General features: G+C 44.7%; 1 protein-coding gene across 1 annotated transcript in view; it reads left to right on the top strand.

Moving 5' to 3' along the window:
* Nucleotides 1–18372, top strand: part of GALNTL6 (polypeptide N-acetylgalactosaminyltransferase-like 6) — a 312073-nt gene that overhangs the window by 266676 nt on the left and 27025 nt on the right. The window contains exons 7-8 of the mRNA XM_009882028.1: nt 4238–4355; nt 14054–14161. Of these exons, the coding sequence (XP_009880330.1) occupies nt 4238–4355; nt 14054–14161 (226 nt within the window). The remainder of the gene's footprint in view (nt 1–4237; nt 4356–14053; nt 14162–18372) is intronic.

Here is an 18372-nt window from a genome sequence, read left to right as displayed (position 1 = left end):
CAATAGTGTGGCCAGCAGGACTGGGGCAGTGATGGTCGGCACTGGTGAGGCCCCACCTCGAGGGCTGTGTTCAGGTTTGGGCCCCTCACTGCAAGACAGACATTGAGGCGCTGGAGTGTGTCCAGAGAAGGGCAGCAGAGCTGTGAGGGGTCTGGAGGACACGTCTGGGGCCCTGAGGGCTGAGGGCCCTGGGGGTGTTCAGCCTGGAGAAGAGGAGGCTGAGGGGAGACCTTCTCGCTCTCTACAGCTCCCTGACAGGAGGGGGTAGCGAGGGGGGGTCGGTCTCTGCTCCCCAGGAACAGGCGATGGGACAAGAGGGAACGGCCTCAAGTTGTGCCAGGGGAGGTTTAGGATGGAGATCAGGAGAAATTTCTTCCCAGAAAGGGTTGTCCAGCACTGGAAGAGGCTGCCCAGGGCAGTGGTGGAGTCGCCATCCCTGGGGGGATTTAAAGGATGGGCAGATGTGGTGCTGAAGGACACGGGTTAGTGGTGGGCTGGGCAGGGCTGGGGTGACGGGTGGGCTTGATGATCTTAAAGGTCCCTTCCAAGCAAAACAATTCTATGAGTCTGTGATTCAGCACAGAGCCTTTAATCAGTCTGGGTTCCACAGAGAGATATGCCCTGCAACATGCCATTTGCTGGATACGATTCTAATGAGTAGACACCAGCCATTCCATGCAGGTGATTCCTAGCAGTCCTCTCCAAAGCACCCCGGTATGCAACAGCACCTCAATTCAACAATGATCAACACACAGCGTAATATTGTCTTGATGGTGAATAACAGATGACACAAACCTAGGTTCATCTGCTGACATATGACACTAAATGGATGTGTCGTACACTGGGCATCTTCTGGTCTCAGCATCAGTGTACCCACCTCACGCTTCAACTATTCAACCTCTGCATGTAAATTATGAGAAGTTAGAAAAATCTTTGCTGTTACACTTCTTTTAGTGCGCTTTTTTAATCTGTTTGTAAGCTATTTTTTCACACTAAGCATTTGCCGGCCATTTTCTCAGTCTATCTTTTTTTGCAAAACATAATTTTCTTGGCTTGGGGTGGTTTTTTTTTGCACTCCTGCTAAATCAAACTCTGTTTGCATCTTAGCACGGGAATCTGTGACCTCCTTGGGCCATTTTTGGATCAGCTTTTACTTGCAATATTGTTCTCCTCAGTATAATCAGTGAGACTGTGCAGTGTTTCTCATGTGGAAAGTTTTTATAACTATTTTTAAGTTTAGCAACTTTAGCCTTTCCACCCATTCTGATGTTTTGGGAGTCTTTGTCCTTTTAAGTTTTTGACTATTTTACAGCTTTCTGCTGTAATTGCTCACATAACATTATGCAGCAATAGCTCAAGTCTGATTGTTTAAGTGTCTGAGTTGGACATTTCATGAAAAATGACTTCTACAAACATAGCATTGTGCTTGACAGTTCTGTACGGAAGCCATTAAACAGGAGATTAATTCTCCTTTGGGCTCAGTGCAGTTCTTATCTGTGCGAGTGATCCTGTTGACTACAAAAGGACTTTTCATATCCGTGTTGACTGTAGGGCTGGACTCCTGTCTTTGTATTTTGAGACAATTTAAGGCCAGTTCCGCAGCTGCTGCTCATGGCAGGGAGTGGGACAGGTGCCCTGTGCCGAGCGGTCAGGTTCACACAGCTTGTTGCTCATCCCACTCCAGTGAAAACCGAAAAGCCATCCTGTTGGTCCTCTCCATCCCTCCTCCTGCAAAGCACCAAATGTCAGAACATGGTGTGGAATGAAAAAGAATGGAGCAACATTACACGAAATATCTTTTTTCTTTATTTTTCTTAAGTAAGTGCAAGAAATATGAGTTTGCCGCTGCTCCGGTCATTGTTTGGTAGTTTTGCTGTTTGTAATACTTGTTCTGAACTTTGATGAACTAGTGTCTAAATAACAAGGCATTTCTTTACTCAGCCTTACCACTGGAAAAGTCTACAGGTTAGGCATAAAGTATCATTTGTAAGTATCTGCAATTATTTTGCAATTTGAAGTCTCCGATTTTTATATCGACCATCTGACTCACTTGCAGGGATTGTCTTTTTCGTAGGCCAGACGCTGTGTCAAGAGAAGGGCTCAGGAAAGATATGGTACCTAAGAGAAATAGGGAAATCCTGCATTTCCCTGGGGATTCCTGGGACTTCATTTCTTCTGCCAGCAAAGATTTCGTTATAAGCATTCTCCATGCAAGTCCATCGTTATAAAAGGACATTGTGTTTTGATTATTTAGAACCTGGAGTCACAAAGGGCACGTTGTAATTAGATTTACTTTGTTAGGAATTGAAAATGTATTGTAGTAGTCAGAATTCCCAGGGGAAGGTTTCTAATAGAATCTCCATTGAATTTATTCATATGTGGAAGGAACAGTCAATATTTGAGGTATGAAATGTCAATAAAAGTAAAAAAGTATTAGCATTCATTATATGTTGCAGTGCACGGCCTTGCCACTTAGAATACTGCAGCTTTGTTTCACAAAGCTTCTATGCGCTTTTGAAAATATAATCTCTAAAGGGAAATAGAATTAGTCTGTTAAAAACAGAGCTCCCTAGTTGTGGAAATGGGTAGTTTAATATAAGATATAATCTAATATATATGTATTTTTAAAACTATCTTATAGAAGTGAAAGGCAAAATACCCATAATGTTTTTCATTACCGTGAATGCAGATGGGAGACTCATCTTCCAACATTCACGCGTGTGGGGATTTGCTGTTGTCCTAGTGGTGGCAGGGGCCACCCAGCTCTCCACTTGCAATTTTGTCTTCTCCACTGGCTTGGATAAAAGACAGCAATATGAGAAGCGTTAAGGCAAAGAAAATATGGCAGAATGTTGTTCTGTTAACTTGATGCCCTCTTTAATGAATGTCTAGCTTACTCATAGATTCCTGTGGTACCTACCAGTCCTGGGTTCCCTGCCAAATCCTAAATCTGTGGCAAAGGATGACAGTCTTGTTTCCCAATCGGTTCTTCAGGGATGGTGCTGGCTGCTTCTGTAGCCGCAGACAACCCCCCAGCACTAAATCGGAACAGAAATGTCCCTGGCTGACGTGATTCTCGCACAAAGCCCACGGCACGCGACCCCGCTCCATGCCGGGGCTGCGATAAGGATGCGCTGCCGGGAAGCTGTCTGGGTCCCGGTACGCTGAGCGTCTCTTCTCTTGCTGATCCGCCAGCAAGAGAAACGCTTCCCTTCTCGCCTCTCACTCCGAAACTCCTAAGGCGAGTGTGTCCTGACTCCGTTGAACTGAACAGTTGGGTTGGACTTCCGTCAGCCTGTGGTCTCCTTCCTGCACAGCGTAGGTCCCTTCATACCCCCTGCTGCTACTGCTCAGAGGAATTAGTGAGCAACATTTAAATCCTGAGAGCTCTCACGGTATTTACTGCGTTAGAAACATGGTCTTCTTGGTAGCGGAGTCAGGGGGAAATCATAGTTTTCAGTACAAAACTTCCTGCTTATAAATTTAAAATGCGCTTTTCATGAACATTCTCTAACACTAACTTTAAATATCCCATTTGTTTTCTATATTATCTGCGGAAAGGGCTGAGTTAATTCAAGTAAATTCCACGTGTTTATTCATGGAATAAATGGAAACATGGGAAACATAGCAAATTATTTGCCTATGAGTTAAATTACCACTGTGAGACAAAGTTTAGGAGTTTTAAGTGCCGCTGTAGAATAGCAGATGTTTAACTCCCAACAGCTGCTCTGTAGCTGTCCTTTCTGTGTTTCTCTAGCCAGCACCTGTGAGACTGACGAATTGAAAAGTTTTGATAAGTCTTAAATGCGAATTACCTCATGTGGAGTACCGGGACTATATTCAATACTTTGGCAGGTTTCCAGAATCTCTTTCTTTTACTGTTAAATGGGTTTATTTAGTAATGAACACAATTCTTTTTTTAAAAAAAGGAGTTTGTGCATGACTGTCTGCCACGCTCTGTGTCTATCTGCTCTCTATCACATTGCCTGTTTCTCATCTAGAGTCCATTTTGGGGTGAATAAAGGTCAATGTTGATTGAATACAGTACCCTTTGTCTGCGCCTTCCATAACTTTGCAGTTGTGGAAGCCAGACCAGCTACATTCATGTGCACACAGGCACACGAAACACGGTCCCAACACCTTCATTATTGCTTGTCCATGTACGTTGCTAATCTCAGTTTTTCAAGCACGGCGTGATGGTTCCTGTCTTTCACACTTTGTTTTACTCATCCTTCAGGTCTCCCGTAATGGCCGGAGGTCTATTTGCTGTTAACCGGGAATGGTTTTGGGAGCTGGGAGGATATGATCCAGGATTAGAAATATGGGGAGGAGAGCAGTATGAAATCTCCTTTAAGGTAAGTCACCAAGTCACCTTAAACGATACTTCTGTATAGTCTTACACCTCTGGATTTTCATTTCTCATATGGTTTGTGATCATAATGCTTTCATTCATACTAGCTTTTGTCTTTTAACTAAAATTAATTTAGTACAGCACTACTTTTTTTTCTTTAGGAATTTCCACTAATTTCACATAGGACTATGCCATAAACATAAGCTCCAGAAGCCACACAAAAATCACACTGAATGCAGTTCCCTCTGAAAGTCTGGTAGCTTACCACCATCAGAGAATGAAGTTCTACCTTCTTCCTTTCGTCAAGTCTTCTCCACTTATGTTCTCTCAGACACTGCATTGACTTCGTGCTCAAGCGTTGAGCTCAGCTCAATAAGCCAAAAGAGAACTAATCCATAAAAAAAAAGAAAATTGTATGATTTTCTGCCCACATCAACAAGTTTAATCATCTCTGGCAGTTGGCTGAAGTCAGCTCAGGGAAATGAGTGGAAATGGCAAGAGGAAGTCATAGGAAGAAGGACCCTTTTCACTAGATCAGCTCAGATGCTATGACCTGTTATCTACTCGCCAAATTTTCAAACTTGGGTGATTTTTTAATTGCATTTGAATAATTGTAATGATGAAATATAGGGAGTTTTCAAGTGCTCAGGTTATGTACAACCAGTCATGGTATATCCTCATATCCCCTGTGTCGCTGTGTGTTCAAAATGGGTACTTGGCTTTGATGTGTTGAGTTGAAAGTCTTGTTACATTCCACATGTAAAATGGGTATTTGCATTAGTTTGATGAGGACTAACATGTCTAATTTTGAAAACTGAGTTTATTATGTTCCAGTATACCCAAAGACATAAGAACTTCACCTCATGGCCTCTAGATGGGAAGATTTTCAATGACTTGATAGAGTTTCATGACATAGATGAACTGAGTCAAGCGTATTTGGATAAAGCTTGGAACCGAAATTAGAATTCACATCTGGCTTCAGGATCTTTCCAACCTACTTCCAAACTCCAACAGTGTAAAGCTCAGTAAATAAATTTAGTATGTCAGCCATGACTAATATCGTACATCTCGCTGCATCTGAGTTTCAAGAGTGATTAAAACAATAGAGCTGAAGCCATTCTTTTGAACAAAACGTATGGCGTGAGCTGACGCTGGACTGCCAGGCTGTCTTTACAGGAGTTATCAAGAACAACAAAATGGTTTCTATTAACTGTGCTACTCTCACATTTCTCCAAATCATTTTTATACCCCAGCAAAATAAACCAGGAAGGCAGGGGCAACCCAATAGCTAGACTGTATTTAGAATGTATTGATTTACATTCTGTCCAGTTAGATTGTTCCAGAGGCAAATTTAAGTAGTCACTAGTAGCTGCCACAACGGTCTCTGACAGGTCACCCAAGATTTTATTATCCTATTTCAAATATTCCTTTTATTCGTTATCACAAAGAATGTACTTCTAATGCTCTCCAGTCTTTGTACAGAAACCATGGTAACAGCACTGGAAATTGAGATACTAGATTGTCCCAGTGTGTTTTGCTCAAGCGATGGGTTTTTTTGGAGGTAGCTGTGTCACATTGGGTCTCATTTCAGTCATATCTCCTGATTCATCTCATTAGTATCTACTGACCTTAGGGTCCCTGTCCTTTCTTATTAGTGTTAAAAGAAGAAAAAAATCCTCTTTAGAAATGGTTGCCAAATAGGAACAACTTGCTGTTGGAAGAATTTAACAGACATAAGTTTTAAAAAGACTGCCGTTTTGTTTGGAATGACAAAAAATGGGAGAAAAATCATGAAGGCGGGAGGGAGAAACAGAAAGGACTGGGTTTTATTCTAACAGAATCACCAATATCAGCTTGGAAAAGGTTTCTGCCTCGATAGTTTCTACTATAGCTATAGTTTCAGTCCTCTTAAAACTTGTTAAATGGGGACAAGTTAGCCAGACAGTTTAATTTACTGGCTTTGTTGATGATGCTGGGAGGGCTGGAGCCCCTCTGCTGGGAGGACAGGCTGAGAGAGTTGGGGGGGTTCAGCCTGGAGAAGAGAAGGCTCCGGGGAGACCTTATAGCAGCACTCCAGTCCCTAAAGGGGCTACAGGAGAGCTGGGGAGGGACCCTGGATCAGGGAGGGGAGCAATGGGATGAGGTGGAATGGTTTGACACTGAAAGAGGGAGATTTAGATGAGATATGAGGAAGAAATTCTTCCCTGTGCGGGTGTGAGTCCCTGGGGCAGGTTGCCCCGAGAAGCTGTGGCTGCCCCATCCCTGGAGGGGTTCAAGGCCAGGTTGGACGGGGCTTGGAGCAACCTGGGCTGGGGGGAGGTGGCCCTGCCCAGGGCAGGGGGGTTGGAACCACATGACCCTTAAGGTCCCTTCCAACCTAAACCGTTCTGTGATTCTATTCATAAAACTTGGGAAGATGGTGGACTTGCCATCTTTCTGTTATTCACAAGTCAATGAAAGAGCCAGACGACCGGCCTGGTTCAGTTTCCTTGGCTGCTTGAGTGGGTCTGAAACTACATCTGACCTTTCCTTAGAGTGTCCACGCCTGTGGCCCATGGGAGTGCCGTAGGATGGGTACCCTGTGTTGAGATGTCTCATGTTAATGGGATTTTGCTTGGCAAATAATTACTTGGAGTATCCTGCCTCAAGAACATGTCTAACCACCAGACATTTAGCCATTCTCATTCCTTTCTTCTTTGAGTCCATTAATTCCTAGTATTCTGCAAAACCATGCCTGGTTTTCATTAAAAAGTTGTAGAAAGCAGCTGGTTTGAAATCTCTCGTAATTGTGGGAAGTTCGTGTTTAGAGGACTGTTTCAGGCTGATCTTTAACCTTAGTGACAGATGCAGTGTTCCTTTTATGTTCTTCAGATATCATCCTGTTTTTAACTTTGAGATTCATTTGTACAAAAGCTGCTATACCGTGGCAAATAAGTAAACAATCCAGCTACTCTAAACAGAGACCACTCTGATGACACAGCCTTCCCCACGTCAGACTGGGGATTCCCATGGCTAATCGGAATACGGTGATGCAGTTATGGGGGGTGCAGGCCAGAGCCAGGGCTGCCCTGTGCACCCTGGAGTGGTGTCCGGTTGTCCTGACCTGGTTGCCCTTCTCCGTGGGCTGGAGGGAGGAGTGTTCACAGGTCGTTTCTCCTTCTCTGCTCAGCAATGCATTTTCATAGTATCCTAGAGTGGTTTAGGTTGGAAGGGACCTTAAAGGTCATCTCGTTCCAACCCCCCCGGCCCTGGGCAGGGCCACCTCCCCCCAGCCCAGGTTGCTCCAAGCCCCGTCCAACCTGGCCTTGAACACCTCCAGGGATGGGGCAGCCACAGCTTCTCGGGGCAACCTGCCCCAGGGGATCACCGCCCGCACAGGAGAGAATTTCATCCTAATGTCTAATCTAAATCTCCCCTCTTCCAGTTTGAAGCTGTTCCCCCCTGTCCAACCACTACGTGTCCTTGTAAAAAGTCCCTCTCCAGCCTTCTTGTAGGTGCCCTTCAGATACTGGAGTGCTGCTATAAGGTCTCCCCTTTTTCACCTTCTCTTCTCCAGGCTGAACCCCCCCAACTCTCCCAGCCTGTCCTCCCAGCAGAGGGGCTCCAGCCCTCCCAGCATCTTCATGGCCTCCTCTGGACCTGCTCCAACAGCTCCATGTCCTTTTTATGTTGGCTGCCCCAGAGCTGGGTCTCTTCAGAGCGGAGGAGAGGGGCAGAATCCCCCCCCTCGCCCTGCCGGCCACGCTGCTGGGGATGCAGCCCAGGATGGGGTTGGCCTTCTGGGCTGCGATTGTGCGTTGCTGTCTCATGTTGAGCACTGAGTTTTAAACCCCACGGATCGACAGATCTCTGTAACCCTTTTGCTGAACATTTCAACAGTAGGTCGGGGCACTGTAGCACCGACAAGCTGTAGTGTGTGCCTCTAATTAGCACCGCTAATGGTTTTGGTGCAAAGGTAAGCTTATGGGTGTGTTAAGGAAGGATTTTGATAAATGTGTGCGTCAAATATCACGTTTATATATCCAAATTCACTGGTGGCAGATGTGGAATCATGTTTAAGAAGCAGTATATATTTGATATTCTCTGGCCTAATTTTATTTGGAGAAGAATTTCTGAGATGCTGGAATGAAACTTCACCCCACAGAAACATTTGCACACCAGGGGGAAAAGATCACTTGCTAATCAATACCCTATTAAGGAAAAGCGTTTTCTCGACCAAAAGCCCCTGCGTTACTGTCCCAGAGGCATCCACAGTCACCTCCACAACTCAAGTTACGGGAGCGTTTGCTACAAAGCAGGTGGGAAGCCGTGAGGGAAAGTGAGCTCAGAGAGTCAGAGAAACGGGATCTGTGGGAAAAGTATGGTGGCTAGATCTGTGCTCGTCAAGGCTCAATAAAATAGTCTGTCTGAAGTCCTCTGACTTAAGGAGTTATCAGCTGCTTCATCGTGGACTTCATCAGCTCCGCTGCCATGCTGTCTGTAACGTGCTGCTGCACCAGGGGCCGGCGGGCGAGCCCGGAGGAGTCACTGCTGTATTGCTTTATGGGTTCAAGACGCTGAGGCAGAGTTCAAGAACTGATTAAAAATGAGATTAGCAGGAGAAGGGGCTGCCTGGGGAGCGGGGCAGCAGCTCCCGACTCGTTGCACGGGGGCAGAAGGTGGGCGGTGTGGACAAAAATAGATGTTTGTGTGTGTCTGGGGGGGGAGGGTGTTCGATGGAAAAAGAAAGGCACTACAGAAAGCGAGTCTGCAGTGAATCTAAATTTACTGCAGTGTAATTCAATAAGTTTCTCCAAAATACAGTGCGCTTTATAATGTTTCTGTGACGTTTGGAATTGTGCCATAGCAGGAAGGGAAACTTCCTCAGAGTTCAGGCATGACTGTTCCAGGTGCTGAGTTGTCAGGAACACAGAGAGACAGGTTTAAAAAAAACCGAAACAACACCTTTATTTCCTCAACTAAAAAACCCCAACATATATCTCTTTTGTTCTTTTCCTGCTTGGAAACACTGCCGCGGAGGGCAGCAGCAAGCGCGGCGCTGGGTGTCACACTGGCGAACTGCTGGTCCCAAATCAGAGCACTCGCACGCACCGTCAAGGCGGGGAGGCAGCCACAGCCCGGGTCTCAAACTATGACCTCTTCATTCAGTAGCTCCTTCTATTAGGTTTTACATAAGAAATAACATGCAGCATTTTCATTTTTTGGCAGCGTAACCTCAGGATCAATTTTTTTAATTAAAAAGATGTATGGTATCTCACTAACAATGCTTGGGCGTGGGCCAGACTGGTGAAAACTGGCAACGCCCTGGGCCTGACCGCATTGATAGCGTCTCCTCTCGATAACCAGGGAAGCCACTATTTAGGAAATCCTAAATTTAAACCTGTTAGAAAGGCACAGTTTATGTAGTAATCTCCAAAATACAGAGCAGTGAGAGGTACTCATTCCCTGTGTTTGCGGAAGATCCTTTCCACGGGACGTTCCTTAGGCCTCATAAATCACACCTTAACAAAGATGCCAATGGTGCTGCCCCAGCCGGTCACCTGTAGCTACACTTGCTTTATCCTTATCCGTGCCAACACGTCTTCCAGATTCTCTTCATCCCTGTTTTCCAACGCACACCTCCAAGTTCATTAATGCCTTTCTTTATTGTCGTTACCCTCATCACTATTAATTCCCTCCGGTGCTGGCAATCTTGGTGGGAGATAGGGCGTGGGGGAGTGTTACCACTCGTCAATGCAGTCGGAACCTACATGAAGAACTGACAAACATGGAATATTGCCACTTTTCACAATATTTTAGAGGTGCCGGTGAGTATTGTTGAAATATCGACAGTCATCAGTTCCCAGTTTCCACGGTGCGGTTTTAATACCCCTGACAGGAATTCCCACTGCACCACAAGCGAATGGTTTTGCTGTTTGTGAACCCATTGACTGCAGATTTACAGCCAGTGATCCAATTTTTCAATTTTTTCTTGCATTTGGCTGAACATTCCCACTGCATGGAAAAGTTCACAGGAAAGTATTCTTCTTTCTGCTTTTCTACAACTGCGAAGTCTGTTCTTTTGGCTTATATTTCAGGAAGAGTGACTGAAAAACTCCATAAAGTTTTTATAGTCTTATTTTCTACAACTTTTTCAGCCCTGTTGTGGTAATACATTTCTCCTGTTTGTAGTTTCTGCTTCTTGCACAGTGCTCAGCGCACCAAGCTGACGGCTTTGCATGGCATCCTTTATACTCCTCTTCCACCAGTTTACTGTTTGTTTGCTTTTTCCATCCATTTCTGTCTCTCTCACTGTTGTCTGTCTTGTTACTGACTCTCAGCAGCAGTGTATTTCTCAATTAGTTTTGAAGCCTGATCCAAAATTCATTCAGTCCCCCCTCAGTCTTCTACATAATTTGCTGGCTGTTTATGTTCCCGCTCCACAGCAACGCATCCTCCACTGCTCAAAAATCACGAGTCTCTTACTGCGGTAATTACGATGACAGTGCAGCATATGGATTGGAGTCTCGTTCTCGCGTGCACAGTATTTACATTTTCCAGATAGTCCCCGGGCTGGATCACTCGTAAACTAGGCAGGGGATAAAAAAACCACAAGAGCAAGCAGAATTTGGTTTTAAAGACAAAGAAGTGATGTGAAAAGAGGGTGATTCATCCAAGAGCCAAAAAATGCATCTGTGACATCTAAGCTCCGGTCAGGAGCAAAGCCACATAACCGCAGCTTAATCTCTTTTAAAGCCTGCGTTAATGCTTGCCGTTTGCTTGCCGCCATCCCTATGAAGTGTTTTGCAACACTCAGTTGGAAGGAGCTATATAAAGATAAATTGTGATGTAGTACATAGTTGACACATAAACCACTCTTCTTTTGCTCTTTCAAGCTGAAATTGCATTGTTTTGGGGTTGTCTTTGTTTTTTATACCTCAGCTGCAGAGCAGATTCATTGCTTTTGTAGGAAGGAGACATTAGTGCTGTCGAGAGCTTCATTGCTCGCTCCTTAGGTAAGCAGAGAGGCATCGGCGCTGAGATACGGTTTCGCCAGTGTGCCACGCCACCGGGATTCCTTTCATGATACACGGGAGGTCCGTAATATTTAACATAGAAGTCATTCTCCAATTTCTCGCATTTAGCGCAGGTGACATAAAAATGCACATGGTAAAGACAAAGTTGCCAGAAAATATATTTTCCTTCCCAGGAAAATATAAAAAATGCTTTTAAAATCATTCTGAAGCTAAAAGGTAAACAGGAACAGCTGCTGACTGTCCTTCAAGGCAGCCCAGGATTCATTTCAATTACCCCGCAGAGCACACCTCAGGTGCGGCGCCGCATTTTCAAGTTTTATATCTATCAAATATAAGCCTAACACAAACTGTTATTTCCTCCCCCTTGTTATTGCCTCGGCATATCTGACAGTTCTTTTCTAATTCCTTTTCTCTTTTTCTTTTCTTATTTTTTTTACGGATATGCTACTGCTTGGGAGGAAATGCAATATATGTCGACTTCAGTTGTTATTGTCTGAGTTAAAGTAATACTGCCCTCTCTCTATATACATATATCTGCTTTCTTGTCTATTAAATTTGTTCTGTGGCTGACCTTCGTCTGAGTCAAACTGCTGTGCTGTCCACTCTTCAAAGGCTAAGAAACCGTGATTAATCACTGTAATATCTCGTCTGTCCTTTGAAATAACACTTTAATTTAAAAAACAAGAGCAAATAGGAAATACAGGTCTGCACTTTCATTGGTGCACTGAGTTGTTTGAAGGCAGCCACAGAGAGGAGGTTCCTGCTAAAAAAGGTGCAAGTGATGTAACATCCAAACGAAGTATCGGTAGAAAGGTGAATAACAAATGTTTTTAACTGTGGCATTACCCAACTTATTTTAACCCAAGCCTTCGCTCTCAACCCCCTGTTTCCTCCATCCTCAGCATGAGTAGCGCGGTCAGCCTCGGGGGCTGAATTCCTCGTGCCACCTTCAGCAAGTGCTTTGAGTCCCACTCGAGCGCTGCGTTATCCCATGTTGAGATGTTTAGCATCTGCATGTTCACGTTACTAAAATTGAGTCCCAAGCTCACAGCCGCACTGCCAGGACCGGGCAGATCTTCCTGCTGTAACACAAACAGGAAAGCAGAGCCAGAGAGGCCAAACTCTTACCCATTTTCACTGTTGTTTTAAACAAATGGAATTAATCATTTCATTTTCCTGTGATTTCCAAAAGCCGGTAGCTACAGCCAGCCGGTGGGCAGGGCAAAAGAGACGGAATGAGAAATGTATGGTAAAAAAGTGTAGAGGTGCACATTGCTCTCTGCAGGCTGCGTGCAGAACGTCCAGTATTTGTGATCACATCATATTTTCCAATATCTTTTTTTAAGGGTCTGATTACCATTGTTTTAATTCACAGCCTATCAACTTTTGGCTTAATTCCTTTCTGTATGGAAGTTGTTGGTGAAACTTTCATTTTTTTATATTCTGCTCTGCTTAAGATCAGTCACAAACTTATTTCATACCATTTTGCTTCTGAGTGCGTCAAATAACAGATAAAATTACTTCATATGCATAATGCAGGGACTTAAGTTCTCATCCAGATTCATGGAGATGGTTCATGAAGCATCTTCATGTATGTCCACCTAAAGCGACATGGAAAGGACAAGCCCTCTCTCTTTCTCAGCTTTGGTGTGATTTCCTTTTAAATGGGGCGAGAGGGGGTTGGGTTGTTTGTTTTCACAGCATCCCAGACTGGTGGGGGCTGGAAGGCCACATCTGCTTGGGGATGTTGTGGGGGGGTGAGTTTGGTGGTGTTTTTCATTTCCCTGATTTGCAAATTGCTTTATTGGAACTCAGGAAGTTATGAGTGTTGTCAGTATGCGATGTAAGTCATCTAATAGTCACTTTGGAGTTTGGTGGCTGGCATTTCTACGCCAGAGCACAGAAGACGATGCCCATAGGTGATCCTGGCACGGTTGCCATAGTTCCTCTGACCTGGCACACAACCTTCCTCTCACGGACACTTGGTGAATCCAGGTCACGCTATGTGAAGAACTGTGAAGGATTCCTCACTTGCTGCCTGGCAGGATACAGCTTCATGTTTAGAGCCATGAAGTTCTTGCAGCTCCCATCAATGTTGACTGCGTTTTGGTTGCTCAGACTCCAGATGTACTCCAGATGGTTCCACCTGTTTTGCTATTAAAGCATTAATGCTGAGATGTAGCAGCATGATCTTCCTTCTCTGCCTACATAAATTTGATCAGAAGAAAGTTGATTTTTGTTCCTTTGTCTTTAAAAAATGAAGAGCATCTTAGTATTTGAACTCTGTATTCATTCTTCAAAACAAAATATAAGCGAGGTGTTACAGAAAAAAATGTACTGCTGGTCGATGGTTTGCTTTGCTCATGTAGCCGTCTTCTTAAGTTTTGGTCCTGTACATCTCAAACAACAGACACAATAATATCTCGGTTCTGTTGCAGGAGGACCGTTGGTAGATATTCTGAATATGGTTTCTGATTTTATTTTGAGCATACTCCGCTTTTGCAGGGTGGGAGCCTGCCCTGGTGCTACCCCCAGCTGTCCGCGTCCGGAGAGGGCCACCACTGGGGCTGGGCAGGGTCAGTGCAGAACCATGTGTCGTTTTTATGTGCCCATGACATAAAATGCCTTTTTTGCCCCATTTGTCTCCAGGAATAATTCTTTCATTTGCTTTCTGTCTCCTTCCCAGGTGTGGATGTGCGGAGGTGGCATGTTTGACGTTCCATGCTCTCGAGTTGGGCACATCTATAGGAAATACGTCCCCTATAAAGTCCCTTCTGGAACCAGCCTAGCACGGGTGAGTAACTGGGTCTTGCTGGTTTTCATTTTTGCTCGTCATCAGTCTCTTCGTTCCCTGCGAACTAGTTTCCAGTAAACCATTAAAATGGAAAATAAATGTTTCTTTATTCTTCTGAAATGAGATGTGCGGTTGCTGCAGCTACGCTGCCTTCCAGAGATAAGATTGCCAAGAGTAAAATGGAAGCTCAGAACTACAGGGTCGGACATCTCGGCATGGGAGCGCGTTTCATGCTCATTCAAAAGGACCCAGGAACGACCTGAGGCTTACGGTTCTCCCATCCCACGGGGTTGTCAGTCAGAGTTTTTACAAGTAGGACCAATTTGCATGCACGTTTTCTTATCAGTCAGCAGAACAGGCAGAATGTGGCTAAAGGAATGTTTTCTGAGGCAAAAGAACAGAGTAACAATGATTTGAGCGACTGTCTAATTACTGTGTAAAACCTGGTGGTGGAATAGAGCCAGCTTGGAGCAGCGTGAGTGAGAAATTACAAGACCTCTAGACATTTCTCAAAGACTACTGAACACATACATATCCAGGAGGGGCTTTTTGCTCAAGAGAAAATGTTCTGTAACTTTCTGGAGATGTCGAAAGATGGGAGACAAAGGGCACAGATGTGGCTTCCAGGCAGATACTAGTATTTATTCATGCTTGAGTTTAATCTTTTCTGGTTTAGAGGGTTATTTTTTTTTAATAAAATGGCATTAATATTGAAGTCTGCATATTGCCACAGGGTAATATTTTATGAATCATATTTTTTCTTAATAATGAAAATGTGCTATGAATACAAGAATAAATTTCTTGCTTTAAGGGGGAGATATTCTTGGTTTCAGCACCGTGTGACACGGCTTGCTGTAGTGACTGCAGCAGAGGAAAGAGCTCGTCCGTGCTTAAAAGAGCATCCACGCAGGCAGTGAGACACATGATAGGTTAATGGGATTAGTAGTGGTGTTGGTGGAGGTGACAAGAAGCGTAGCGGCTAAACTGTGAGATGGAGATCTTCCCCCAGTGTATCTCTGTGTAGTCTCAGAGTTTCCCCATCCAGATTTTTGCACTGGCTGAAGTAAACTGCTTCGTTTGTGGTATCCCCTGCAAAAAACCCACACAGCTCGAAATAAGAAATCCAAACCTCAGCTTCTGTTTTTCTCTACTACAGCACAACGTATGTCATTAGAGAATCTGCTGTCTCACACATTACCTGCAGGAGCATAACACAACCATTTCTGGCTGGACCATTAGCATCTGGTACAGTTCAACACTCAACTAGCTCATGCAGGCACTGGGAGTACTTTGAGCGATCAGGTAGCCACAGCCTGCAGCCTCCCTATGCTATTTAGTCTAGTGTGAATTCAATAAATCACTTGTGAAAAATTACCTAAACTGATTGCTAGTCATAAAAATGAAATCTCTGCCCACGCGCAGACTGCCTGCCCTGTATCTTGTGTAAAAAAAAGATCGAGTGTGCTGATCAGGTGGGTCTTACCCTTCCCGTTCCGATGATGGATAGTTTCTTCTGTGTTGTGGGGGTCCAAAACACAATGCTTAGGTAAATTTCTGACATATCACTGAAAGACAATTTGAATTCTCAGGTTCCCATCTTCTCTCCAGTACGATATTCTAAAGCAAAACATTGCCATTGGGACACATCGCGTCAAGGCTGCCAAGAGCATAAGATCTTCTGTACATTTTAGTGTTTGGCGCTATCTCAATAACTAGCCAGGGAAGAGAGCTTGGTCCCTGGCTCATCAGATTGTGTGTATTTTTAAGCCTAAAAATATTCTCTTTCTCTCATTCAAACCAGAAAAGGAAAAGCAAGGACATAGTCACCTTCAGTGCGTCAGTGCCTGTGATACAGACCACTTGTGGTTCCAAATAAACTGCCCCAAATACAGCTGTTAGCCCAAACAGTGTGCACAGAGGTGGCCTGGGTAATTCAGCTATCTTTGCATTATCCTCCAATTATTGTATTATATCCTCCAAAGATTATAGTCTACCCCTTGTGAGTATTTTATCTAAAACTTCTCTCTAGTTCAAGAATATAATGAATAACACACTCAAGAATATCTGGAAGTATTATCCCTGCTACCAAAAGCAATACTTTTCACCACTAAGTAGTTTCCGCAAAGATTTTTACTAAATTCTTTTCCATCTTCTGCCATGTAAAGGAGGATGCTGGAGATGCAGTTCTCAAAGGAGTGAGCGCTAGGAAGCCCAGCTGTGATTGTATAAATGATTGCAAGAGCCCCTTCATTAATCAAGGGAGAATTTCCCCTCGTGCAGATACTGCGTTAAAGAACAGCAGATTTTCCCATCCCATCCCACAGCAGCAGCAGGATGGACATGGAGACAGGAGGTAGGAAGGGGGTGGAACTTCTAGGCAAATTCTGGCATAGCCCAAGGCGTGCCGTGGGTTTCCTTTCACGCTGTTTCAGCTTATGTTTGCCCTTGACAAATAATGCTTAAAGTGAGCTTTTTACCTTCCTTTGGCATTCTATCTCTCTCTATATTTCAGCAGCAAGTTTCCACACACCGTTTCAGCTAGCTACGTAATGCCTGACCAGTCTAGATATCCTCTTAAAGAGCTGTGACCTGGCGTGAGGGTCACATACGCTTTATTAAATGAGAGACTTGGCAAAGCCGTTGTTCTGCTTCCCCGTCGCTAAATAACCATTAGTTACCACACACAGCAGTATGTATCGTGACATCAATTTTCGATGTACTTCTTAGCATGTTTCTTACCTTCTTATCTGCCCCTCAAGACCTGCAAGGCCCGCGCGTATTTTTTGCTGACATGTAGCCAACAAACGGAAAAGCTTCCACATGGGAAACGCTCTGTTGGTGGTACAGAACAAAAGTAAAGCAAGCTGTAAACACGCGCAGCAGATTTACAAAACAGATTGTGACAGCCAAATGCAGATAAAAAAGCTGAATATTTTTGTCTGGAGAGGTCTTAAGATGTTGCTGCTTGCCAAATGCACTCAGTGTCTGATTTACAGGTAATTGCACATAAGGCGAGAGTAATGGGAATGCAGATGTCAACGCTGATTCCACATTATAATGTGGAAGCACCACGTCATTGTTCATTCATTCCAAACCTGTCAACCTCTGCCCAAAACTGCGGTGACTAATAACCCATTTGGCCAGTTGGTTTTAGGTAAAGCATATAGAGAGTCAACCCCAAAATCTTAAACTGCTATGCAAGATGTTGCCCTATTAAAAACTTCTGAATTGTTTTCCTGGGTTATTTTAGCTGCTTTGCAGTATTCTTGACTGTTGCTTCATTTTTAACAATTCTAGCTAAGCCATCTTCTTTTAGCAAGTTACCTGTGAAATTAGACTGTAAAATATTATTAGCGATTTCTTGTAGGTGTATCCCTAATTTTTATTTTAGTTGCCTATTTGGGAGGAACTTTTTTTCTATTCGTGCTTCTGTAGAAGCCATAAGAAATTTATCAAGGAAAGCTCCGTGCTCCGCGGGATACACAGAGATGAACTCAGAATTTCAAAATACATCTACAGACGGTTTTTTCGTTTGCAGGTATTTTACACGGCACTTCAGCGTTAACCGCAGAACACGAGCGCGTCGGGGCTTTCCGAAGGGAAGGGCAGTCCCACTGGCGTTGCGGCGCGGGTGCTCGCCCAGCGGCGTGGTGAATACTGCCCCAGCAGCTGAGCTCCTCTCTGCCGGCCGGGACGGGGGGTCCCGGGGCACGGCCACCCCCCGAGGAGCAGGCACGAGCCAGGGGACATTTGCCCCATTGCGCGGTGTGGCTGAACGGGGACTGGCGCGAGGCCGGGGTCGGGAATGCAGCCGAGAAAGGGGGGTTCAGACCCCCACCCGCACCGCCTGCTCAGCCTTTTCGTGCGGCTTCAAAAGGGATCTTTACAGAGAATTCCTGTCGCTGTACCATCTGGTGCTGTGACCACGTGTGCATTTTTGACAGAGCTTCCTTTCACATTATGGCTTGTTGGTTTTTTTTCCCCAGCTGCAAACAATGTTTGGGGTTTTCTTAAAGCAGCCCATGAACGTGTTTTTTTTCCAGTTTCCAGGCAAGTTAAAGGACCAAGGAGGGTCGGTTAGGGAATGGCTGTGTTTCTCGTGACCGGAGTGCAGAGGGACAGATGCGGCGTGGTGCTGCTGCGGGAGCACCGCGGGCACTTCTGCAATCACCTCCGCAGCACAAAAGACTGTCGCACAAAGTCGGTTAGGG

Source organism: Charadrius vociferus, unplaced genomic scaffold (assembly GCF_000708025.1).
Source record: "Charadrius vociferus isolate BGI_N301 unplaced genomic scaffold, ASM70802v2 scaffold141, whole genome shotgun sequence".
Taxonomy (NCBI): Eukaryota; Metazoa; Chordata; class Aves; order Charadriiformes; family Charadriidae; genus Charadrius; species Charadrius vociferus.
The sequence above is the reverse complement of the archived record's forward strand: the minus strand, read 5'-3'. Positions and strand labels throughout refer to the sequence as shown.